Below are 24,775 nucleotides of genomic sequence, written 5' to 3'. Positions count from 1 at the left end.
TGATAAATCACTCGAACATTCTAGCCCTCACTTTGATGAATAAATAAGTACTCCCTAATCTAAAATAGATCGTTAGTAGCCTAAAGATCTAAAGTAGGCTTCCTTCCTTGAGAATACGGAAGGACAGGAATTAAGTGATAAAAATACTATTTACATATTTCAATTCTTACAGCCTTAAATATGCGGGGAATAAACATTTAAAATTCCAATGTATGGGGAATGGTCATAGATTCAGGTCCAATGAACAGGATATTAAAACTGCAACGATGTTCTTAATCTAGTCTGATTTAGGGATGAAACAGGTCCAGAGGCTTTATGTCACTATGCTAGTTGCTTATAAAAGTGAAATTAAAAGTTTAGATTTCCTGATGCCTGTTATGTGAATTCTCCAGTACTGATTCTCAGGAAACCAAATTTCCACTCCTATCAGTATAACCTGTTTGGATCAAGTGCTCCTGTTCTGTCATGCTTTGTCATTCACTTAATTCACTCTACCTCTTTTGCAATGTGGTTTTTTTGTTACATTCATTTCTCTAATGAATGGGCTTCCCCAGAGACAGCAGGAATCCTGTGGACTTTTGGATCTGTATGTGTAAGTTAATCTTGAATCAGCTGTTATTTTCCTGTATGTATAGTGCTATACCAGCCTGTCTTTACAATTTATATTGTGAAACAGTATGGGGCGTCTACCCCCAAGAATTCTCAAAAGAGGTCAGGTAAGTATATTTCTCTTGTCCTAGGTACTATTTAATAGTGGAAATTTGTGATGCCCACCAAGTCAGGGTTAAAGTTCAAGCCAGAGGACTTAATTATGAGGGGGTGGGGTGGGGGTCTTGAATGGGGTTTTTGTTTAGTGATAATATACTTACCAGGAATTTGCTGATATCATATCTGAGCTTTTGCCATGTTGGGGAAAGAGAAACTTTAAATTCTTCCATAGTTGAAAAACTTGGTAGAATAAAAAGAGCCAGAGGGAAATGCGTGGAAGGGCATTTCCATAGTTAATGCTATATTGTGGCCTGGTGATACTTGGGTCAGTGCATCTGCTTAGGAGTCACTTTATTTCTGTTCTATTTAAAATTTATGTGTAGGGGCCTCCCTGGTGGCGCAGTGGTTGAGTGCTGGGTTGTGAAGCTGCCTGCAGCCTCTGCGGCGCCGGTTCGATCCCCGGATGCTCCCCGGCCACCAGAGGAGGATCCCAATGGCGCATAGACCTCTCCTGCTGCCCGCTGCTCCCCTCTGCTCCCCTCAGCAGTGTGCTTTGGTCCTTTTGCCTGCTCTGCTCCCTGCTCTGGCTCTGGTGAATTCTCTCACCCTCCCGCGCTTCTGACTGTACCCAGTGCTTGTATAAATTAAATAAATAAAGCAATACCAAGCTTAGTGTTTCAAAAAATATAAAAATAAATAAAATTTATGCGTAGAAGAACTGGGGTGTAGACCAGAGGTACAGGAGGTAGGATTCACCAGCGACAGTGGGGAGCAGAACAGCCAGATTTACTGAAGTACACTGCTAGGGGGAGCAGTGGGCGAGACAGATGTCTGCTGCGCCATATGGGTCAGAATGAATTAATTCTCTGGCCGGGATTAAACTTGGGCCATCTCAGTGATAGCGCTGAGACTTAACTCCTAGGCCACCAGTGAGGCCCTTATTTCTGTTAACTTTTTTTGGTTGTTGCTCTCACCCTGTTTCGCATAAGTGGTTGTAAGAGACAGATAATCTTTTTTCTTCCTCAAGATTGATTTATTTATGCATGTGAGAGCTGGGGTACAGACCAGAGATGCGGGGGGTGAGAGGACTCAATAGAGACAAAGTGGGGAACAGAACAGGCAGACTGACCGAAGTACACTGCTGAGGGGAGGGGAGCAGCAGGCAAGCCAGGAGAGGTCTGCTGTGCCATGTGGGTTGCTCTCTGGTGGGTAGAGGCTGCGGATTGCTTCATAGTGCGGTGCTTTAACCCCTTGCGCCACCAGGGAGGCCCAATAAGAGACGTATTCTGTGGAAAAATTAAAGAAGCACTTTTTAAACACTTTGAAAACAAGTGAATTGGTGAAAATACTGAGTATTTTTTGGCGGGGCAGGAATGGTTCAGATAATGGGCATTAGATTGACACTTTGGTTAACTTTTGAACAGTTGAGCTAAATTTTCTGACACCCTTGATTTAATAACTTGTTCATATCATAGCTAAGTGAACAAAGTTTTGGATAGGAAGATGAGAGAAATTTAATTCTCAAGTACCCCTCATCCATTACAAACTGCTTAAGACCAAAACAAAAGGTATATCCAACTTTTCAGAAATAGGAGTGTCAAGTTAATTTATCTCATAGTTTTTCTTGTTCATGTTTTCATGGGAATTATTTTAATCTGATGATCAGATTGCATTCTACCTAAAGGGGATGATAAATTGAATGGAAGATGGGAAAGTAAACAGTTGGAGGAGAATTGGAGACTTGGGTCAAAGTGTGTAATGATATGGGAGATTGTGACACCACGGGGTCAGTAGACAATGAAGGCCCAGGATTGGAGAAAAGGCTCCTGGGAAAAACTTCCATGGTCTTTCTGAGGACTGTGGTTATTGGAGAGGGCCAGCTGTGCCAGTGAATGTTATTTTTGAGTTAATGACGCTACCACTTTTAAATAATGACTAACTGAATCTGGATCACGGCTTTATATTAGAATTCCCTGGCAAGCTTTTAAAAATTACCAGTGCCTGTGTTCTCCAGAAACGTATTTTCAAAGTACTATGGAATTGAGAAGCAATTTTGGAATCCTCATAACTTAGAGTTAAGTAGAAGAAACAAAACAAATTACAGAGTTAAGTACCTTGTGGAGAAGACTGAGATAGTATGTTTCAGTTGCCTGGCACATTGTCACTTGCATACTGGACTCTAAACGTAAGTTACTATTTTCAGTGCGAAGTAAGGGTTCTGCCACAGGATGTGAGTTTTGCACTTAATGTAAATGAGAAACTGGAGGCCATTACGAGAACTTCCTATTCATTTTAAACAGTACAATCTTAATGTCATAGGTACTTACTAAATGCTAAATACTAAATTGACAATTTTTTTTAAGATTTATTTATGCATACAAGAGCTGGGGTACAGGCCAGAGATGCAGGGGGTGAGAGGATTCACCAGAGACAGAGTAGGGAGCAGAACAGGCAGATCTACTGAAATACACTGCTGAAGGGAGCAGCGGGCAAGTCAGGAGAGGTCTGCTGCGCCATGTGGGTAGCTCCCTGGCCGGCCGGGGATCGAGCTTATGCTGTTGCAGAGGCTGTGGACAGCTTCACAGTGCTGCTGCTTAACCCCTTGCGCCTCCTGGAAGGCCCAATTGACAAATCTTTAAGGAAAAACTATTCTTATCTAATGATTCTCCAAAACTTTAAGAACCAAAGGAACCATCTTACTCATTGCTTCAACTTTCTGACACTAACTCGGTGTTCTGAGGGTTAGTCCTGGGTGTTCCAAAAAAGACCACCTCTTACAGTGAGACTTGGATCTGTATAGTGATAAGCTAATGAAAAGTGTTGCACAGAGTGAAACATAATTAGAGTATTTAAACAGGTTGGAATTTAATCTGCTGTTTGGAATGTGGAGTGTTATTTCTAAGTGGGGACATGTGATTATGTATGAGATAGTTAGGATTTCCTTACACCCTTGGGGCCTTTGTAAATCCATTTGAAGTCTGAGAATTCTCATGGGATATTTGTGTTTTTTGCAATTTATATTTTTAAGGCATATTGTATAGCTAACTTTGCCACAGGTTATCGATTTTTGGAATATTAAGGGCATACCCTTTTGTGTTAATAACTTTAGCAATTATTTTTGTAAAAGGGTAAATTCACCTTTAGGTGAGCATGGCATAGGGGAGGTTTTTTGTTTGCTTGTTTATTAAATAGAGTAGTAGTAGCATGGAATTGAGGTAAGGCAAATTTAAACCACATAATCTTACTCAGCTCAGTTTGAGAGGTGCAGGAAATAATGGGGTGATGTAATGATGTGCTGGCTCTACAATTTAAATTAAAAAGGACCTGAAGGGGCCATGTCAGGCCTTAGGGTATGTATATCACTTTGTTTCTCTTAACTTTGAATAAAGACAGGGCAAGAACTTAAAACCATTTTCCATATTTGAAACCTCTTGGTCAATTCATTTGTTTAATGGCAAATGAATTTTTGGGATGGTTTTGTTTTACAAAGAATTATTCCTTTATTGTGAGATTTTTTATTTTGTATAGAAGAATGGGGGCGTAGGCCAGAGGTGTGGAGGGTGAGCAGATTCACCAGAGACAGAGTGGGGAGCAGAGTGGGCAGATACACTGAAATACACTGCGGAGGGGAGCAGCGGGTGAGTCAGGAGAGGTCTGCTGCGCCATGTGGATTGCTCCCTGGCCGGCTGGGGATCGAACTCATGCCGCAGAGGCTGTAGATTGCTTCATAGTGTGGTGCTTAACCCCTTGTGCCACCAGGTCCGCTGTGCCATGTGGGTCGGCTCCCTGGCTAGGGATGGAACTCAGGCTGCTTTTCTGCCAAGGGCCTTTACGTAGTGCTGAGATTCAACCCCTAGGCCACCAGGGAGGCCCATTGGTTGTTTTTTTTTTTTTGTGGTGTGTGTGTGTGGGGTGGGGGGGGACCCTCGGCCGTGGCTGGGGATCGAACTGGCGCTGCAGAGGCTGCTGGCAGCCTCACAACCCAGCTCTCAACTGCTGCGCCACCCGAGGAGGCCTGGTTGTTTTGTTTTTAATGACAAATGAGTTTTAAGAGAAAATGAACTCCTTGGGCTGTGTCACAGTAGCATTGATCTGCCCTTGTGTGTGTGAGGATAGGCCACAAAAAGAATGAGCAGATGCATACTAAATTTGGCTTTAGGAGTGTTGGATGCAGAATGTGCATGTGTGAATGTGTGTGGTTGTCACTCTTTTTTTTTAATTTTAAAAAATAGGCATACAAGAACTGGGGTACAGGTCAGATGTGTGTAGGGTGGTGAGAGGACCCACCAGAGATAGTGGGGAACAAAACCAGAGTGGGGAGCAGAACAGGCAGATTGACTGAAATACACTGCTGAGGGGAGTAGCGGGTGAGTCAGGAGAGGTCTGCTGTGCCATGTCGGTAGCTCCCTGGCTAGGGTTCGAACTTGTGCTGCAGTGGCTGTGGAGAGCTTCATAGGTTGTGTTTTTTTTGTTTTTTTTTTTTTTTTAATTTTCTAGAGGCATGTCTTATTTATCCATTTGTTTGTTTGTTTGTTTGTTTGGTTTATACATGCACTGGGTACAGTCAGAAGCCGGGAGGGCGAGAGAATTCACCAGAGCCAGAGCGGGGAGCAGAGCAGGCAGAAGGACCGAAGTACACTGCTGAGGGGAGCAGCGGGCGGCAGGAGAGGTCTGTGCGCCATGTGGGACCCTCCTCCGGTGGCCGGGGAGCAGCCGGGGATCGAACCGGCGCCGCAGAGGCTACGGGCAGCTTCGCAACCCAGTGCTCAACCGCTGCGCCACCTGGGAGGCCCCATAGGTTGTGTTTTAACCCCTTGCACCACCAGGGAGGCCCAGTTAAGTCACTCTTAATGTGGCACCCTGCGATGTTGGGGGTTGGGGAGAAAGCTTGTTAGAAACCTTGTGGATGGGCAACTTATTCGCTTGCTTAACCAAGTCCAATATCAAATGACCAGCATTTTCCTTGAATAATAAAGTAGAATGAATAGAAAATATTAAGACTATGCTGTGTTAAAGATAAGTAATTGCTATACTTACAGCTCAAAAATAGTAAAAACTCTGCAGATTCATGTGGTTCAATAAATAGTTTTATATTGGGTTTTAGTGAAAGACACTGATCTAAGAGATTGGTTCAAATCTAATTGCTGCATCTAAGGCTAATAAATCCCAGTAAGGTGGTGATGAATATTGCTCATTTCCTCTAGCATTCTGGAATAAATTAATGCAGGTTGAAAGTAGGGGATTCAGATGACTTTGCCCTGGTAGTGCAAAAGCAGACGCTTGAAAGCCAAGAGGTGACAGTGCATATTTTTATGTTTGTTTATGATTTAGTTACTGCTTTACTAGGCACAACTGATAAGGAACATTTCCAGAATATTCTGTTTTGAGTAAGTTGTATATTGCACTCTTGAATAAAATTTACTGTGCACGGAGCAACAAATTTAAAAGCCAGCAGTATTCCTGTCCATATTATCTTTTCTCTTTTTAAAGATTTATTTTCATTTACACATACAAGAGCTGGGGTTTAGGCCAGAGGTGTGGCGTGGTGAGAGGATTCACCAGAGACAGATCGGGAAACAGAACAGGCAGATTGACTGAAATCCACTGCTGAGGGGAGCAGCGGGGAGACAGGAGAGGTCTGCTGCGCCATGTGGGTCACCTCCCTGGCCGGGGATTGAACTGATGCTGCAGTGGCTGGTGATAGCTTCATAGCGCACTGAGATTTTAACCCATGTGCCACCAGGGAGGCCCTCCTGTCCATATTAAAGGGAAATTATTGGTTTGTCAGAGAAGTCATGATGCATTATTACTTGCGAAGAATCAGGTGGTGGAGATGCATGAAACCAGGTATGGGGGAAAGGTACTGGGTTTCCATGGCACCTCAAAGGCTTCATTCCCCAAATCTTACGTTCAGTAATCTGGAAACTCTCTGAATTCCCTCCTTTTGGATTTTTATGGGGGCTTGATTATATTGGCATGACTGACTGACTCATTGACCATTGGTACTTAAACTCAGCCTCAGTCAGGATAAGGAGGCAGGATAGAAAGTTCCATGCCTTAGTCCAGTTAGTTTCCCTGGCAACCATCCATCATCTTCAGGGGTTTTCCAAAAGTTATGTCATTAATAAGAGACACCTTTAATTCTTAGATTTTAAGAAAGACTACATTCACACTACTGTGGAAGGGAGATATAGTCTTGAAGTCCAGGGTGAGGAGTTAACTGGAAGGAAACGTCAGTAGGAAAGGATCCCAGCCACCTTCTTTCTGTCCGGTTTATATAGTGTTGGTACAGGCAGGCTTCTCCGTAAAAAGCTGGAGTTACATTACAGCAAACACATTACAGAAGCACTTTCCTGGGCACGTGTTAATTTCCAGGCAGAAGGACCGGCATACTTTAGCATCATCTCTTTGGCACATGCAGTCTGTGTAAGGAAGGCAAAGGCTTTGGGAGATAAAAATCTATCTCGAGAAAATACTTGATTTGGTTGGATGCTACAGGTCACTGGGGAAGGGGTTGGCTCCAGACTTCAGACGTCTGTTCCCCTCCTAGAAGGTGATAGCGCTTATTGCTGCTGACTTAACCTCTGCAATTGAATGTTTCCTTTACCTGAAACTTGATTTTTTTTTCACTCTCTTAATACAGTATATGGTTATAATTATTCTATTTTATTACTAGTTATGGTTCTTAATCTTACTGTGTCTAATTTAGAAATTAAACTAGCTCATTCAATGTATACATAGGAAATATGTAGTGTATATAGGGCTTGGCACTATCTGGTTTCAGGCATCTACTGGGGGTCTTGGAATGAATGTATCCACTGCAGATAAGGGGGAACTAGCATCTATAAAAAGCAGGTGAAGGGGCGGGGCTGGGAGGGAAAATGCAGGTGAAAATTGCAGGGGTTTTACAATTGCATCCATTGTAACATTGGGGGTTGTGCAGAAAGTGGAGGACAGTGGAGACAAAGGCCAGCAAGGACAGAGAGGGCCAGGATTTGGAATCCTTTGCTTAGTTTCAATCACAGCTGCTCTGTGTTAAATATTTGGGTGTGGTTTTTTTTTTGTTTGTTTTTTTAAAAATTTATTTATTTATACAAGAACTAGGGTACAGGCCTGAGGTGCGGGAGGGTGAGAGAATTCACCAGAGACAGAGCGGGGAGCAGAACAGGCAGACGGAGCGAAGACACTGCTGAGGGAGCAGAGGGTGAGGCAGGAGAGGTCTGCTGTGCCATGTGGGGTTCTCCCTGGCCGGCAGGGAATCGAACCGGCGATGCAGAGGCTGCGGACAACTTTGCAATGCGGCACTCAACCGCTGCGCCACCGGGGAGGAGGCCCCTGGTGTTTTTTTTTTTTTTAAAGATTTGTTTATTTATGCATACAAGAACTGGGGTACAGGGGCCTCCCGGGTGGCACAAGGGTTAAGACACAACCTATGAAGCTATCCACAGTCTCTGCAGCACGAGTTCGATCCCCAGCCAGGGAGCTACCCACATGGCGCAGGAGACCTCTCCTGTCTTGCCCACTGTTCCCCTCAGCAGTGTATTTCAGTCAATCCGCCTGTTCTGTTCCCCAACCTCCACACACCTCTGACCTGTACCCCAGTTCTTGTGTGCATAAATAATAATTTTTTTTTTTTAAAAAGCAAAACTAAAGTGTCTGAACAAATTAAAGAGGGGAAGTTATTACAGAAATTTCTGGCAATTTTGCTTTAAAATATAATGAATGTGCCAAATGGACCGACTTAAGACATCCTGAGTCAGCTGTTTTACATAAATGTATACTTTTTCATATATCAGACTAGATTAAAGGGGTTCTTCTGGGACTGATTCCTTATCTTTGAAGCAGAGGTTATCAGACTAGCCATGTGGGAGAATTACCTGTTTCACTTCTTAAAGATAGCCATCACAGTACCCTACCTCTGGAAATTCCAGTTCCGTAGATTTCCAGGTGGGGCCTCACATTCATCTGTACTCTTTAAAAGCCTATGAATTATTCTGATGTACAGCCAGGGTGGGACCCTCTAACAGAAAACTTTTGTTTACCTAAAGTACAGTATTCTTAAAATTATCTCACTCTAACCCTCAGAGCAGTTCAGAATAGCTGCTGTTAACTCCATTTTAGATGGGGAAACTGGCTCAAAAAGTGCCTTCCACTGGGAGAAAGCAGAACCAGAAGCTAGATTTTTCAATTTCCAGTCCAGCCCTGTTGTCCCATGCCAGCCTGTCTCCTGCTACCCTCCAGTGGGCGGGGAAATAAGGGAAGTGAGAAGTCTAGGCCAAAAAAAAAAAAAAAACCTTGAGAGTTAAGTTCAAGCTTTTTATTTAACACAAAAGACCACTTCAGATTTTTTAAAAAAGTATGTGATTACTTTCTAAATAAATCTGATAGTAAAAATGGCCATTACTTTGATGACTTTTTAATGTTTGGGGTCATGTACTTGATTGATAACCATCACCTCATTCAGTCGTTCCCAACTCCATGGAGTCTGGATGCTGTTCTGTCCCTATTTTTCAAGTGAGGAAACTAGTGCTCAGGAAGGATTAAGAAACAGGTTTCTCCCAAGAGATCCTGAGCTGGCAACCACCCTGCTCCCATACCTGCTTGGTAATTACATGATGTCTAAGGAGGGCATGCATACTGAGTGCTGGATTGGTCCGAAAGGGGTGTTTGTTTTGTTTTGTTTTTAAGGCTTTGGAAAGTTAGGCTCAGCTTCTAAGAATGGAAAGATTCTAATCCACACAAGTGGGGCACCTCATGCTTTTGTGGTAAGCACATAAAAGTGTATGTGCCTTCTAGAACAGAAGAACTTATCTTTGGCTCTTCATGAAAGCCCACCAGAGTAGTTAACCATGTGTACAAATTTCGAACTGCCTGGAAGGAGGGAGCCATGCAAGGGGGAATGTAGTTAAGTTTTTATGGAAATAAGAAGAGATCTGCTTTGAGGAAACGTGCATGACATCAGAAGCCTCCACCCTTTGTTTGCTCGACTTTCCTTTTATGATCTTGTAAATGGTCATTCCTGAGCCCTCCAAGTGTGTCTGCATTTGTTGTAGGGATAGATTTACCCAGACAGGTGGAAGGGTCCCCACTTTAGGGTTATAAACAGCTGCGCAGGCCGAGGCAGCTCACAGTCTTGATTGCCAAGGATGTGGCCATTCCCCGCAGGGAATTAACCAGCCTTAGAACAGCCCCTCAAATCGGAACGGCTGCAATTTTGGTCTAGTGCATGCACCACCCATAATAGCTAAATGGTAACATTAAAATGTAAAGAATTTCCAGCTCTTTGAAAGGGATCATCTCACCGTGCTTCCGCTTGGCTGACTCAGAGCTTTGAGACTGTCGGGTTTCTAAACGAGTCACACAGTAGGTCGTCAATACAGAAATGTCGAGTTGTAGCAGTAATTCTCATCCCCTAAGGAGTTTAACTTCACCATCCCACCGTGAATAAGGCAAATAAACGAACAGTAACCACGAGAAATCTGCCCACGATGTGTGTCCTCCTACTCGCCCAGATCGCGCTTTTTCCCTCTAGCAGGTAACTTTTTTAAGTGACAGCGAGCACAGCTCGCACCCAGCGCGGGGCAGGTCCGTCCTTTGTCCAATCATCTCCGGGGCTGGGGCTGGGGGAGGGGAGCTCGCCTAGACCTTCGCGGACCAGGAAGGGGGCGGGCTTAGGCTAAGCAGGGGCCTTCCCAGCCCGTAGTCACGCCGCACGGTGCTTGGCAGTCGAGCGAGCCAATAGGAACGAAAAGAGCCGTTTAAACCGGCCAATGCAGGCGGGGTGGGGGCGGGGCTCGAGGGCCTATAAAAGCGGCGGTCGGCCGGGCCGGCGGCGGCGGAGGCTCCAGCAGCGGTCGCCGTGCCGGCCCCGAATCGCGCTCCCGGCCGCTCGGACCCGACCTTCCCTGCGCTCTGCTCCGGCGCCAGCCACCTCCCCGCGGCGCCATGACCACCACCACCACCTTCAAGGGCGTGGACCCCAACAGCAGGAACAGCTCCCGGTGAGGCGGCGGGGCCGCCCGAGCGGGCTCGGGGCGGGGGGCGCTGCCCGGCGTGGCCGCGGGCGCCCGGCCGGTGTGGGCCGCAGCGTGCCCGGCGCAGCCTCGCGAGCCGGGCGGCGCAGCTCGCAGCCGGGGCCGCCTTTGTGCGCGCGGGCCCCGCCCGGCCCCCGCCGTCCCCATTCATTCCTGCCCGGCGCCGGGGCCGGGAGGGGCCGCCGCGTCGCGGGGCGTCGCTGGTCGGCGCGCGTCCGGAGGGCTCGCCCCCAGCCCGGCCCGGGCGGCCGGCGCGGCCCCGGGGCGGTGGCCGCGACCTCCGGAGCCCGGGCGGCCGCGGGGGCCTCGGCCGGGCCATTGTCCCACCCCGCGCCGCGGTCGGCTCCGCGCTGGCCCGGGCAGGGGCGGCCGCGCGCGGGGCCCGCGGCTCCACCCGGGCCCGCCCGGCAGGTGGCCTCCGTCCTCGGGCGGGGCTGCGGCGGGGCCCGCGCCCCTCGGGCCCCAACCGCCGGCGCTGCTCGCGGGGCCTCGCTCCGCTAACAAAGGGAGGACCCCGCTTCTCCCGCCCGCGCCCCGTCGGCGTGGGGGGCGGCGCGCCCGGGCGGGCCCCGGGGCTCGAGCCGTGGCCCCGGCGCCTCGCCCCGCGGCTCCCCCGCCGGCCCCTTGACGTCTGCCGCGGGTCCGGCCCGGGGCCCGGCTCCGAGGGCGAGGAGGCTCCGCGCTTGGGCGGGGCCCCAGACGGCCATTGTCTCCGCCGTGCGGTCGCCCCCGGGGAGCCCCGGCCTTCCCGCCGCGCACCCCGCCGCCTTGGGCCGGGCACCGGCACCCGCGGGCCTGCGCCCCTTCTCCAGCCCTTGGAACCGGGGGGCTCGGGCTCCGCGGGAGATGCCCACATTGTCTCGGCCAGCTGCACGCTGCTCTCCAGGGCGGGCCGTGGGCGTCGCTGGGTCCTGGTGGGAAGCCCCGATGCCACTTTTTCTGGCACGTTCTTCATCGGCCACGGCCTGCAGTCATGTGTGGCCAGCCGTGGGGTCCTGGGCAAGTGGCACAAAGGGAGCCATTTTGTGGGGCTAAGAAGACAGCGGTGCAATAGCCGTGTCTCCGGGGGCTGGAGAACTTGGGAACAAAAAGCAAGCCTGGGCAGAGAGTCCGGGAGAAGGACGTCGATTTTTCACCTCGTCCCTTCCCTTTTCACAAGGTAGGAAAGAGAAAAACTAGTGGTTACTGGCAGGATGGGGCAACCTGAGTGCAGACCTGGTCACTCCCTCTTCTGTTGTCATCCTTACAGTGAGGTCATTATTTTCAGAGGACACTCATTGAAGCTTGGTTTTTCATTTTGTGCTACGAGGCTAACTTTCTGCTGCTCAGGCTGAAGTACTCGGGATGTGAGTGTGGGTCGAGCCTGTGATTTCATCCTTTGGGCTTGGTGCAGCTGAGTGCTTCATACAGAATCTCGGGCCACGGAGCCCACACACTAGCTGTTTTCGTTGAGTTCATCGGAAATTAAGCGAAGTGATGTTTGGTTTTGCGAAAGAAATGCTTTTGTCATCTTTTTTTGTCATCGCTCTCCCTCCGCTGTTGTTGTCTGGGGACGGTGGCATTGTCCTTTCACTTCCTGCCTCTCCTTCTGTAACCTCGCCAATTCTCCTAAACTTCTTTTCCCGGGTAACATCCTCCTGGCTCCCAAGCACATTCTGCATTTGCTCTGGTAGAGAACGATCGGCAAAGATCATATGGGAACTCTGGACTTAGGAGAGAAGAAAGAGCAATTTTTTAAAAATCACTCTCTGCCACACATGGACACATTTTGTTAAGTCTCAAATATGTAATCCTGATTTAGTTATCATGTGTGTGGTTCAAAAGAACAGTGGGGTCTTAAAAAATAAAATTGAAATAATTTCTGGCTTATGCTCCAGATCCTTTGTTTGGGATGTCTGCTCGCAGATGGGCTCTGCCTCGCTGACGTCATCCGAGTAGGTATTACCTGCTGTTGCAGAGGGACACGGACCCACCAAAGTTGGGCTGGTCAGAGCTTTGACTTTGTTTTTAAGCTGTTTTGGGGGGTACGGGTCTCCCCCCCCCCTTTTAAGGCCAAAAATGCCCTGGTCACTTGGGTTCTGAATGTTTTTCATCTGACTAAAATTATCCATAAGGGCTGTAATTATGATCCGTAAGGAAAACCAGTCTAATCTCTAGGGAATGAAGGGAGTGGCGATGACGCAAGTTGATTTTGATTTCAAGTGTCTTTGTTGATTTGGGGTACACATGATGAAGACCTAGGCGCCTGCTTCAGACTCTAACATGAGAGAACGCCCATTAAGACTTTATAACACACCTTTAATTATGATTTAAGAATTTTAATTATCATTATAAAATATATGCCTGAACACACTTAATTCATATAATGAATTTAATCTTAAGTGGACATTTAATGTCTGAGACTTTATGGGGGCGGTAAATGTTTTACATGTTCTAAAAATTCAGCAGGGTCGTTCCCCATCTGCTGGGGGAAGAGAATGATATTTGTATCTTGCAAAGGGGGTATGGAATTTAACTACGGGCAGACACTAACATCAGCTTCCAGAAGGATGCTGGAGCGACTGTCTGCCACATACCCAGCAATCTGTGATAAGAAAACCAAAAGTGCGGACCCTCTGGGATTGTAGTTTAAAGGGGAATTCTCTTTATTTAAGCACTTACGTGCGGGCTGGGCACCCAAGAGCTGGGGTTTGATCCTGTCAATTAACTAATGTTGGGCAGTTTATTGAGAGCTTCTCAGGGCTCTTTCCTCGCTTAAAAATGAGGCTGTTGAACTGGATGGAGCAGAGCCCGCCTAACTATCGCCTGGGGCCAAACCCAGCCCTCTGCCTGATTTTGTGGAGTTCGGAAGGATTTTTACTTTTATAAATGGGTGAGGAAATAACATGATTTCATAACTTGTGAAAATTACATGAAAATTGGATTTCAGTTCATAAATCATGTTTTATTGGCACACCGCCACACATTCATTTCCATATCGTGTGTGGCCGCCTTTGTGCCACGTGATGGAGTCGAATCATTATTGAAAGACGAGAGACCCACAAAGCCAGAAATATCTCCTTGCCTGGCTCTGCATCGGGCTGGTACTCCGCCCTTTGCAAGGGCCTAACCTCCTTTCTCCTGGGGTCTTTGAGACTCGATCTCGGGCTCTACAGTCAGCTTCCAGAGGAAGGAGCTGGAGGTTGGAGAAATGGACTGGATTTTGAAAGAGTCCCTGAGGGGAGGGTGGAGTTTGCTCGAGGGGAGGGGAGTAAACCCTGGGTGGAGAGAGGCAGCACTGCCAGTGGGGCTTCGAGGAAAGCCCTGATTGGATGGTTGAAGCCCCCACATTGATATTGGCAAAGTCTGTCAGGTTTCCTTCAGTTCTGCCTAGGCTCACAGCTGCTGGCTTGTGGGCAGCAGAGACAGGGCCACAGGGCAGGGGAGCTCCTGGACAGGAAGAGGGCAGTGTTAGGGGATGATGAGACCCAGGTACCACCCTGCACCCAAGGGGGCCAAAGAGCAGGGGCTTCTGTCTGGAGATCCAGGCAGGTGGACACGGGTGTCCAAGGATGATCACGTGGTAGTGGCCAGTGGGATGAGGAGCATTGTCAAAGAAAAGTGAAAGGGGGATTTGGGTGCTCGAATCAGCCTTTCAAAGAATGTTAGATAATTGATAGCAATATAGAAGATAGGCAGTGTCAGAAAGATATTACAGTCCACCTTGAATCCCCTCTGTGAGAGCGAACCCTGGATGATGTAGGTGTGAACGTCCTTGCAGGTCTTAGGTGCTTTGGGGTGACCATGGTTGCTTGCCTGATTGCCCTGGTTCCAGGGCATCATCAAGCACAGTATAGATGACATTCTCAGAGTAGTCTCTTTTTTGTTTTGTTTTTAACTTCATTTTTGTTTTTACTGAAGTACCATTGTTTTACATCTTTGTTAGTACTTTTTTTTAAATAGCTCAGTTTATTTTTACATAGAAGAACTGGGGTGTAGGCCAGAGGTGTGGGGTGGGGGATGAGAAAATTCATCAGAGACAGAGTGGGGAACAGAACAGATGGATTTACTGAAATCCACTGCCAAGGGGAGCAGCGGGGAGGCAGGAGAGGTCTGCTGCACCATGTGGGTCACCTCCCTGGCTGGGAATCAAATCAGGCCACAGCAGTAGGCCACCAGGGGGGTCCCGTCTTTGGTCTTTGTTAGTACTTTGATATCATGTCTTTTTTTTTTTTTTAAGATTTATTTATTTATGCATACAAGAGCTGGGGCACAGGCCAGAGATGAGGCGGTGGGCGGGGGGGTGGTGTGTGTGAGAAGATTCGCCAGAGACTGAGTGGGGAACAGAACAGGCAGACTGACTGAAACACACTGCTGAAGGGAGCAGTGGGTGAGACAGAAGTGGTCTGCTGCGCCACGTAGGTTTCTCTCTGGCCGGCTGGGGATCGAACTCGTGCTGCAGAGGCTGCGGATTGTTTCATAGTGTGGTGCTTGCACCACCAGAGAGGCTCCAACATCATGTCTTTTAATAGTCCTACGAGGCAGTTACTATTCATTTATGGAAGAGAAAAGCGAAGCATAGAGAGGTTAAACTAGTTACCCACACAGCTGGATGGATGTGTGTGAATATACACAATTTGATGTAAATCTAACCTACTGTACAGCGTGTGGTATTGTGTGGATATGACATACTTTGATAACTAACCCCTACTAACAAATAACCAGGGCATTTCCTTCTCCCCCTCCCCCACATTATCATCTATTTTTTAAAAGATTTATTTATTTACGCATACAAGAACTGGGTACCAGACTAGAAGTGCAGGGGGTGAGAGGATTCACTAGAGACAGAGTGGGGAGCAGAACAGGCAGAGTGACTGAAATGGAGCAGCGGGGAGACAGAAGAGGTCTGCTGTGCCTTGTGGGGTCAGCTCCCTGGCCAGGGATTGAACTCATGCATGCAATGCCAGGGATTGAACTCATGCATGCAATGGCTGGCGATAGCTTGACAGCACTGTGTCTTTAACCCCTGCACCACCAGGGAGGCCCCGAACTTAAATATTTTTGATACAGACTGTTAAGATGTTCTCTAGAAAGTTTGTACAAAATTATACTCTCAATGGGAATTGGCATTTTTTCTACCTTTACCAGTTTATTTATTTATTTATTTTAAAGATATATTTATCTATGCACACAAGAGCTGGGCACAGGCCAGAGGTGGGGGGGTATGAGAGGATTCACCAGAGACAGAGTGGAGAACAGAACAGGCAGATTGACTGCAGTACACTGCTGAGAGAGGAGCAGCGGGCAAGTCAGGAGAGGCCTGCTGCGCCATGTGGGCCAGCTCCTTGAATGAGAATTCTTTTGACAGAATTCTGAGGAGAAATTGACAAATCCACCATTATAGTAGTTAATAGAGTGTCTTGGCAAGTGATAAAATATTTAAAAATCAGATTTGTATGACTTGATTGTTAACTTGATAGGAGACATGTAGAAAGAACATTGCGAGTATATGTTCTCAAAAGAGAATTTGTGGTATAATTTATTGTTTAACTATCAGCCTTTTCTAATATAAGCAGATGATGTGACAGCTGTATTCATCTGGAAACTTAGGTGAAATGTATATATTCTTAGAAAAAAATGTTTCCAGCTGCTTTAGGAAGAAATGGAAACCCAAGACTACACCCTCATCAATAAAGAAATTTTATCAGTACTTGGAACATACCCCATAAAACCGTCTCCTCTTTTCTGTGTTCTGAGTGTTGCCCAGCTGAGTGCTGCATGAAGGGGACTATGGGTGGCCGGGGGTGGCAAGCTGTGAGAGGGTGTCCAGTACCACCTGGTATATTCTTGCACTTTCTCTTTGTGGTAGTAACTCGTGTTAGAGCACTGAAGTACAAGTATATAAATGGGGCTTACCCATCATGTGCAGTTAGGAGAGACTTTCTTATTAGCTTCCCTTGGGCTTCTTAATTGGTAAAGTTAACTTTTATGTATATAGTCTTCCTCTTTTTTATTTAGTTGAAAATGAAAATACTTATTGTATAGTGCAAGATGTGCTTCTAAACTTGAAGATACACCCAGCTAAGCCTAGTAGGCAAGTCTTTTTAGGCCTTTGGCCACTTCCTGGAAGGGGCCACCAGACAGGCTGTCCTTGGTGATGACGCCCAGGCGGGTTCCTCTTCCTGTGTGATGAGCGTTCTGACTACAAGTATTACAGAGCAGCGTTTCGTATATTTTTTTAATAAGCAGATTCTTTCTTTTTAAAGATTTTTTTTTTTAATTTATGCATACAAGAACTGGAGCCAGAGGTGTAGGGGGTGAGAGGATCCAGAGACAGTGGGGGGCAGAACAGGCAGATTGACCAAAGTACACTGCTGAGGGGAGCAGCAGGCAAGTCAGAGAGGTCTGCTGCACCATGTGGGTAGCTCCCTGGTCGGGGATCGAACTTGTGCTGCAGTGGCTGCAGATAGCTTCATAGGTTGCGTCTTAACCCCTTGCGCCACCAGGGAGGCCCCCATTACGTATTTTAACATCTACTGTTGAATTTATGCCGTGGTGGGGATCTGTTCCTTTTCCCCATGAACAGCTCTCTCTCGTGAGGGTTGGGGAGGAAGAATGGGCCAGGGAAATGAAATAAAAGATTTGAAACTTGTATGCCAGGAAATACTTGGGCATGATCTGAAATTGGCGTTTTGCATTATTCCTAGGGTTTTGCGGCCTCCAGGTGGTGGATCCAATTTCTCACTAGGTTTTGATGAACCCACAGAACAACCAGCAAGGAGGAACAAAATGGCCTCTAGCATCTTTGGGACCCCTGAGGAAAACCCCCCTTCTTGGGCCAAGTCAGCAGGTACTGCTTAGATCTGTGAGTTGCTGGTCAAGGGACTGGACAGCAGCCTCTGCTGATGAGCAAAATCTCTTAGTAATTAGTTGGACAGCAGTTCATGCCTGTCATTCATTGGGGGAAAGACTGGGTCTGAGAAATGGGAAATGCTGATGAATCAGAAGAAGGACTGCCATCAGATTGCGGTAGTCCCGCTGCACGATTCCCTCCCTGACCCTGTCCCCATTTTGTAATATGAAACCAACACCTGATGTCATTTAGTGAAGAGGTGGTTTACTCCAGCTCTCTCTATTATTTTGACTCAGGTGCCAAGTCCAGTGGTGGCAGAGAAGAGCCCGAGCCGTCGAACTCTTCCGAAGCAAGCTCTGGAGACTTCTTGGACCTGAAGGTCAGTGTGGCGACACGGGGAGGACGGGCTTGGAGGTTAACACAGTGGGAAGTCCACGCGCTCTACTGGGAGCTTCACTCTGCTGCTGTCTCCCACGGCTGGGGTCTCCCAGCGGCCACCGGGGAAGGGTGGGGCCAGATTGGAGCTGGAGACTGCTCAGTGGAGAGGGGTCAGTGCGTCACCGCGCGCTCCATCTGTTTAGACGGCGCCGTCAGGCTGGTTGGTCTCCTGTCCTTCAGTGTTGCGTTTGGAGCTTCTGGGTCACGTGCACTTCCTGTCTGTGCCTCTCCTATGCAGTGGCGTTTCTGAGATCAAGGGCTATCCTAGTTGTTTGCAAATGCTGTCCGATTTTGAGCCTGCAGCAGATGAGCCCCAGCCCCGGGTGTGAGTCTGGAGAGCCTGGTGGGAAGTCCTCCCGCTGGATGGTTGAGGCCCTTCAGCATCTAGATGGTGAGAGAGGAGGGAGGGGTAGATTTACAAGCTTTCCCATTCCCACAGAACAGCCTTTGAAATGCTGGTTGATTAAATTGAAGTTTTTGCTGTTGGGGTCTTCGCCGCCCTGGGCAATTTACCCTGCAGCATTTTTTGTTTGTTTGTGTTTGTGTAGCTTTGTCCCAGCTGGATGAAGGTTGCTTGCTGTGATGCAGCCTGACCGTGCACCCCGAGTGCCAGGCCTGAGAAATTCATGTTTGGTGTCAAGTGGATGGCAGCCTCACTGAACTGCCAGTGCTTTATTTGTATGTAGCAAAGTTAAAATCTGAAGTTAACTATTTTTTTCTTTTCCAGGGAGAAGGTGACATTCATGGTGAGTCCAAAGGCTTGAGGGGCGGGTGTGTGGCTCCGTACATGTGATTTGATTCCAGTCACATCTTGGGGAAACGGAGTAAAACCTGGTTTTGCCCCTGGTGCCAGCTTGCTCTGGGTGGAGAGGAAGGAAAAATGACACTGGCAAGCTGGCTGTCGGCCAGTGAGAGCCCTGCTAGAAGGGACAAGGAGCAAGCACAGACCCCTCTGCAGAGACGTGTGCTCTGGTCAGGTTGGTATTTGTTACACCGGATGCCAGGGTTTTAGGAAGGGCCACGGCATAGCATTTAATCTTGGAGTCTGACTTTATACTGAGGTGCTGATCAGCAGGACACTGGCCATGCTGTGATGCTGTAAGTTGTAGTTCAGGGGCAGATGTCAAGCTGTAGTTACCAGTGGTGTGACAATGAGCTATAATCATTTAATTATTTTAGATCTTGAAGTGTTTATTGGCACTTCCTTAGCAAGTGCCAGAGAATTGCTGATGGGGGTGAAGAAAGGTTACGCGTGTCCCTGGGAGCAAGATGTGTGCGCCCCGGAGCCACCAATCCAGAAGGAAGAAACCCTCCTTGTGGCCTTTTCCAGCTTTCCCTTCCTTTCCATCTCCCTCCCTTTCTTCAGTCTAGGGGGTCTCCCTTTTTTCACACCTGTTGTGCCCTGAATTCATAGGGGGAGGGTTCCAGCAGCTCAGACTCCTCTCCACGGGTTCTCACAAAGGCTGCTTCTCTAGGGGTGAAGCAGGAGCTGCCATTTCAGGTGAACCCAAGCACTTTTTTTGTTCCTCATCTTCTGTTCAGAAAGTTGTCTCCTCTGTTCGTGGACTTGATACACTCACTCCTGGGGAGAATCTTGCTCTTGGTTGTTTACAGCATTGCCAACAGCATACTGGGTAACACTATGGGAAGCGTCCAGTGTTGCCATGGTAACAGTACCCAGACCCTCCGCCTCCATAATGTCTTCCATAGCCCCGCGTCACCTTGTAGACCCATGTGTCTGTGGCGGAGGAGCAGCTCTGTGTTTTCTAGAAGCCGCGCCTCCCCTCACTACCGTCGTGCTGGTCACTTGGTGGATTTGCACGGAGGTGACAGTTCTGGGTGAAAGCAGCCCTTCCCCTTCATGCTGCGGCCTCCCGGTGACAGGCTCAGAGCCACATTCCTCTTCTGCTCTCTCAGGTGTTGTCCTTGGTGGCGGGGTGGGAGGAGAGTCCACTGAGCCTCTGAGGTTGTTTAGCTGAGGACAGAGAACTTTTCCACTGCACTGAAGACCTCTTAGTTACTATTTGTTTCCAATTTGTTCCTTTTCAAAAAATTGTTTCCGAGGTTCAAAAAAAAAACACCTGGATTTTTCAAACAGTCGTCAGTTTCTTTGACCTCCTGATTATTCTGTGTTCCTGACAGCTGCTACTTTCAGTTCAGTTTTCATAAAATGACAAAGGGCATGATAATTGAGATAGGCCTGCAGGGTAAGGTCAGCTCAACTCTATTGCCAAGTTTACTTGAGAGCCAAGCAACCGTGCTCTTTCTAAATAAAACAGATGTTTTTGGATATGAGGAAAACTGACTTCATCTTTTGGGTAAACACAGAAACAGCTTCAGGGGAAACTTAGGAATTTGTAAGAAGGAGAAGGAGGTTGAGGCAGAAGTCCTTCCGTTCCCCCCATGCAGCGCGGGTGGCCTGCCCACTCTCCCTGTCCTGCTCCTTCCATCCTGAGAGGGAAGGATTTTTTTCTCTTCTGGCATAAGTTTCTGTCCATTTACCTTATTAATGTGGCAAAGAAAGACAAAGCAGGAGTCTAGAAGATGGATATTACGGTAGTATTTTTGTTTAAAGCCCCATTTTTTCAAAAAAGTATTACATTCAACAGACAAAAGCTTTCTCTGTCAAGTTGCTGCAAAGGTTTCGAAATCCTTACTCTGGTCTCTCGTAGACGAGGGAAATGGAGGAGGACACGGACTTCCCTTTTCTTGGGTCGGAGCATTTCTGCCTGGGCAGAGCATTTAGATGAGGCCTGCTGCCAGTTAGCGGCTCCCTGCCCCCTTTTCTCTTTTGGCGTATTGCTGTCTATTTGTCAAAAACAGGACAGTTCTGTTAAAAAAAAAAAAAACAATCTTGGCATGAGTTGAATTTATCTAAAAATCATTTTATGGACACAAACTGTCATGGTCGAGCTTCCAGACAAAGTTGCTTGGGGTGGGTGGGGTGCTGGCCGGGGCCTGGGTCCTGTGTGCAGAAACGGAGCAGCTCGGACTGATGAGCTGGCTCAGGCTGCCTTCAAGCTGCACGTCATCTCTCTCACATTTTATTTAACGTGGGTTTAGCCTGTGTTTTCAGTGTGCAGAACATAGTTTCCTAGGTTGTTTCAGGGATACTTGTGCTTGATGTTGGTGCATTTGGTCCTGTTTCTTACACAGCAAGAGTGTGGCAGTAGGAAACCCTGAGGCCACCCTGTCTCTCCAAGTGTTAGCTCTTAACTGAGAGCTGTCGCTTTGCAAAGCTTCATACTAGATTTTTACTAGTTGTTAAGGAGTATAGAACATTAGATGCATTGTAAGTTGCCTCTGTAGCATATTCCAGAAATCCACAAACTGCATTGCTAAGAGCAGCAGTAGCCTATTTCTGAGCTTTTGTTGTGTTTCTGATCTAAGACCTCTTCCCCTCAGATGTCTCGGTTTCAGTCAGCTAAATCAAAACTTAGTGCAACTTGTTTTAGGAACATAAAATTTTAGCGTTTAGTCTTTGAGAAACTTAAAGAAACTACACTTTCTTCAAAAGTAGAATGTTCATTGAGGTCTGTATGAAGTACTCACATGGGGTATGTCATCACCAGTGTTCGGCTGCACCGCTCTTAGGGTTTCAAACTCCTAAATTTGAGGTGCAATCAAGGCCTGTAATCCTGAAGATAGTTTCCCCCTAAGTCTTATGACCCAGCATTCACTATCTTATAACCAGCATTCCTCTGTGTGTGTGTGTGAGAGAGAAAGAGAGATTATTCTAAGGTGGGTTTTAGAATATACAACTAAATCTAGTCCAGTGGAATAACTCTGAAATGAGAGACCCGCCCACTTTAAAAAATCAAAAATGAGTCTACCATCCCATAAGCTGTTAAAACTCTTCAGTCAGGGCCTCCCCGGTGGCACAGCGGTTGAGCGCTGGGTTGCGAAGCTGCCCGCAGCCTCAGCGGCGCTGGTTCGATCCCCGGCTGCTCCCCGGCCACCGGAGGAGGGTCCCACATGGCGCACAGACCTCTCCTGCCGCCCGCTGCTCCCCTCAGCAGTGTACTTCGGTCCTTCTGCCTGCTCTGCTCCCCGCTCTGGCCCTGGTGAATTCTCTCACCCTCCCGCGCTTCTGACTGTACCCAGTGCATGTATAAACAAAACAAACAAACAAATAAATAAATAAAAACATGCCTCTATATAAAAAAAAAACAAAACAAAAAAAACTCTTCAGTCAGTCTTGGCTTTGAATCAGTGACTTTTCTAGTTTTAGAAACTCCCTGCTAATAAGACAAAAGGTGGTTCAAAATGTCTGCTTCTTGTATGTGCCACAGGGAAGGCAGCAGCCAGGGCAGTGTAGCAGGAAACTGGGACGCAGTGCTGTGATAGCCTTTGTACCCATCCTTCAGCAGCTGTTAACAGCTGTCAGGTGGTGGGCGGGGCTGTGTCAGGACGTGCACTGTGCCCTGGGGGCCCCCCCGCGGGTGGGGAAGGGGTGCTTCCACACCCTGCGGCACACATGCTAGTGCAGATGCATTAGTGTATTTGGAATGGTTGGAATTTGTTCCACTTCTTTTGCTCTCTGTAGAGCTTGCGTGCGCTATGCTGTGTCAAGTATTCCGTGTCCTGCGCAAATTCTACAAAGCAATTGAGGGGAGTGATGACCTTGTGTAGAAAGCCAGGTGACTTTCCAAGAGCATAAAAGGAAGTGGATACATTTGTTAAATACTACAAAAAGTGGTGTATATTATCTGTTGGGAATAACTGAGTACACACAACAGTGGACAGAAGACTGCACTCAGCCGGTGGTGAGGCCGCGGGGAGGCGGCTTGTGGGTCAGGGGCCCGCAGCTTCTCTGTAATGCTCTAGTTTTAATGATTTGACATCATATATCTGTGTCGTTTACAAAAGAACGCACGGAGAAAGGCTTGGCACATACGGGCAACGCATTAATGGTGGCTCATTCTAGGGAGTGGGACCTTGCTCCTTAGTCTCGAGGTACATTTCTCATCAGCCTCACACACAGAGCAAGGGAGACGTCCACTTAGCTGGCGGTAGTCAGTAACCTTCATCATTTTGCTTTCCTAGAACACGTGGACACAGATTTGCAGGCCAGCGTGGGGCACAGCGAAGAGAAGCCGGTGCCTGCTGCACCTGTGCCCAGCCCGGTGGCGCCCGCCCCGGTGCCGTCCCGGAGAAACCCTCCTGGTGGCAAGTCCAGCCTCGTCTTGGGTTAGCTCCGACCGTCCCGAACTCTGTCGTTTTGTTTGTTTGTTTTCTCCATGCTTGTGAACTGCACAACTTGAGCCTGACTGTACATCTTTTGGATTTGTTTCATTAAAAAAGAAGCACTTTATGTACTGCTGTCTTTTTTTTTTTTTTTGGAACAGGTTTCTCTATCGTCCTGGTTCCTCCGGGTCTGTAGGCCATGGCATGAATGTTTTCTAGCAGTAGTTTGGAGGGAAAGCTTTGTGACAGTACCGTGTTTTTAAGAACAGACAGTTTGGTTCCAAATGTGTTAGAGGGTCTTTTGTACTGAGATTTTTAAAACCCTTTTCTTGTCAGCTTTACTTGGGTTTATGAGGCCTGGATTGGACAGACCAGTGAACAGTCCACAGGCACCTCCCTGCAGGCCCAGCCTTCTTGGGGCGGCCCAAACTTGTCAGTGCCCTTTAAGAGCATCTTCCTGTGCCATATGGGGCAATACAGAGGCCGGTGCCTCGTGCCTTGCTGCCTGCAAAGCTCAAAAACTGCCTTCTCTTTTTGAACCGTAAGACATAAGCCAGATCCTAAGTAGACTGGCTGATGAGCAAAGCCCTCTCTGCTGGGGCGCAGAGGAAGGCCGCGGGGTTCACATGCACTGGCCGGTTGCAGGGGAAGCGAGCAGGGGTGGCCACACACCCTAGCGGCCCCGGGCAGTGCTCATCTTAGATACCTTGAAGCTGTGTGCATGATGCTGGTGCTTGACCATGCAAGGAAAGTCTCATCCTTAAAATGTGTGTTGTTCCTCACAATCCTGGACTGTTGCATAAAGTAAACAATGTACAAATTTTGAAACACTGTGTCCTGTGTCATCTTTTGGAGCTTGTTTCAATGTTGAACTTGGTTTAGTTGCTTTTTCTTTTTGTTACTGGCAGCCCAACTGGATGAATCCTGAAAGTTGAAACAGACGAACAGGCCCAGAGAAGTGGGCTTCTCACTAAGGAAGGTGGTTTAAAGTCAGCAGGAGTTCAAAGCGCCAAAATCTCTGTGAGCTCTACCTGCCGACATAAAATGACATAAAATGCAGGAATAACGTGGGTAATTAATATCCAAAGTAGTTATAGTCTGATCTATGTTAGACTCTCCGACCACCTGCCCTCTGTGTGGATGGGGTGTCTCTAGATAACCTGCAAGGTGCTTCCCTCCCAGGCAAGGGCGGGTCCATGCAATTGGAAGGGAAGTGGGGTGAATTTGACTAGGGGTATGGGAGACTGAAGAAAGAACACTCTGTATTCCAGGCAGAAAGTTCCAGAACATGGTAGATTAAATGGTGGATATTGTTAAGACCTGGCTTTGATCCTGTGTGTGTGTGTGTTTAGATTTATTTATGTAAACAAGAACTGGGGTCTAGGCCAGAGGTGGGGGTGGTAGGGTGAGAGGATTCACCAGAGACAGAATGGGGAGCAGAACAGGTGGATTGACTGAAATACACTGCTGAGGGGAGCAGTGGGCGACCCAGGAGAGGTCTGCTGCGCCATGTGGGTCAGCTCCCTGGCCGGGGATGGATGCTGCAGTGGCTGCCCATAGCTTCATAGTGCTGAGA

At 47.8% G+C, this 24,775-nt stretch overlaps 1 protein-coding gene across 2 annotated transcripts; it reads left to right on the top strand.

The window, feature by feature from the left end:
• The first annotated feature begins 10,556 nt into the window (after window positions 1-10,556).
• JPT1 (Jupiter microtubule associated homolog 1) lies at window positions 10,557-24,034 on the top strand. 2 transcript variants are annotated; one of them, XM_037493552.2, is made up of 5 exons: window positions 10,557-10,709; window positions 17,429-17,571; window positions 17,871-17,953; window positions 18,740-18,758; window positions 23,059-23,259. In XM_037493552.2, exons 1-5 carry the CDS (start codon window positions 10,654-10,656, stop codon window positions 23,205-23,207), a joined length of 450 nt encoding a protein of 149 aa, XP_037349449.1. In that variant the 5' UTR covers window positions 10,557-10,653; the 3' UTR covers window positions 23,208-23,259. The 2 variants fall into 2 exon arrangements, with proteins under 2 accessions (XP_037349449.1, XP_054545102.1); XM_054689127.1 differs by lacking the exon at window positions 18,740-18,758 and having other exon boundaries at window positions 23,059-24,034.
• The last annotated feature ends 741 nt before the right edge of the window (window positions 24,035-24,775 follow it).

This window comes from Talpa occidentalis, unplaced genomic scaffold, assembly GCF_014898055.3.
Source record: "Talpa occidentalis isolate TD23 unplaced genomic scaffold, MPIMG_talOcc4v2.1 talOcc4.7, whole genome shotgun sequence".
In the NCBI taxonomy this organism is placed as follows: domain Eukaryota; kingdom Metazoa; phylum Chordata; class Mammalia; order Eulipotyphla; family Talpidae; genus Talpa; species Talpa occidentalis.
Note: the sequence above shows the minus strand (reverse complement) of the source record. Positions and strands in the feature narration are given on the sequence as shown.

What these genes read in the sequence shown, in the direction of transcription:
- JPT1 (XM_054689127.1), top strand. Translation starts at nt 10,654, where the DNA reads ATGACCACCACCACCACCTTCAAGGGCGTGGACCCCAACAGCAGGAAC. An exon ending in TTCTTGGGCCAAGTCAGCAG is followed by an intron (nt 17,572 to 17,870) that starts GTACTGCTTAGA and finishes ATTTTGACTCAG; the next exon opens with GTGCCAAGTCCAGTGGTGGC. An exon ending in GAGACTTCTTGGACCTGAAG is followed by an intron (nt 17,954 to 23,058) that starts GTCAGTGTGGCG and finishes TTGCTTTCCTAG; the next exon opens with AACACGTGGACACAGATTTG.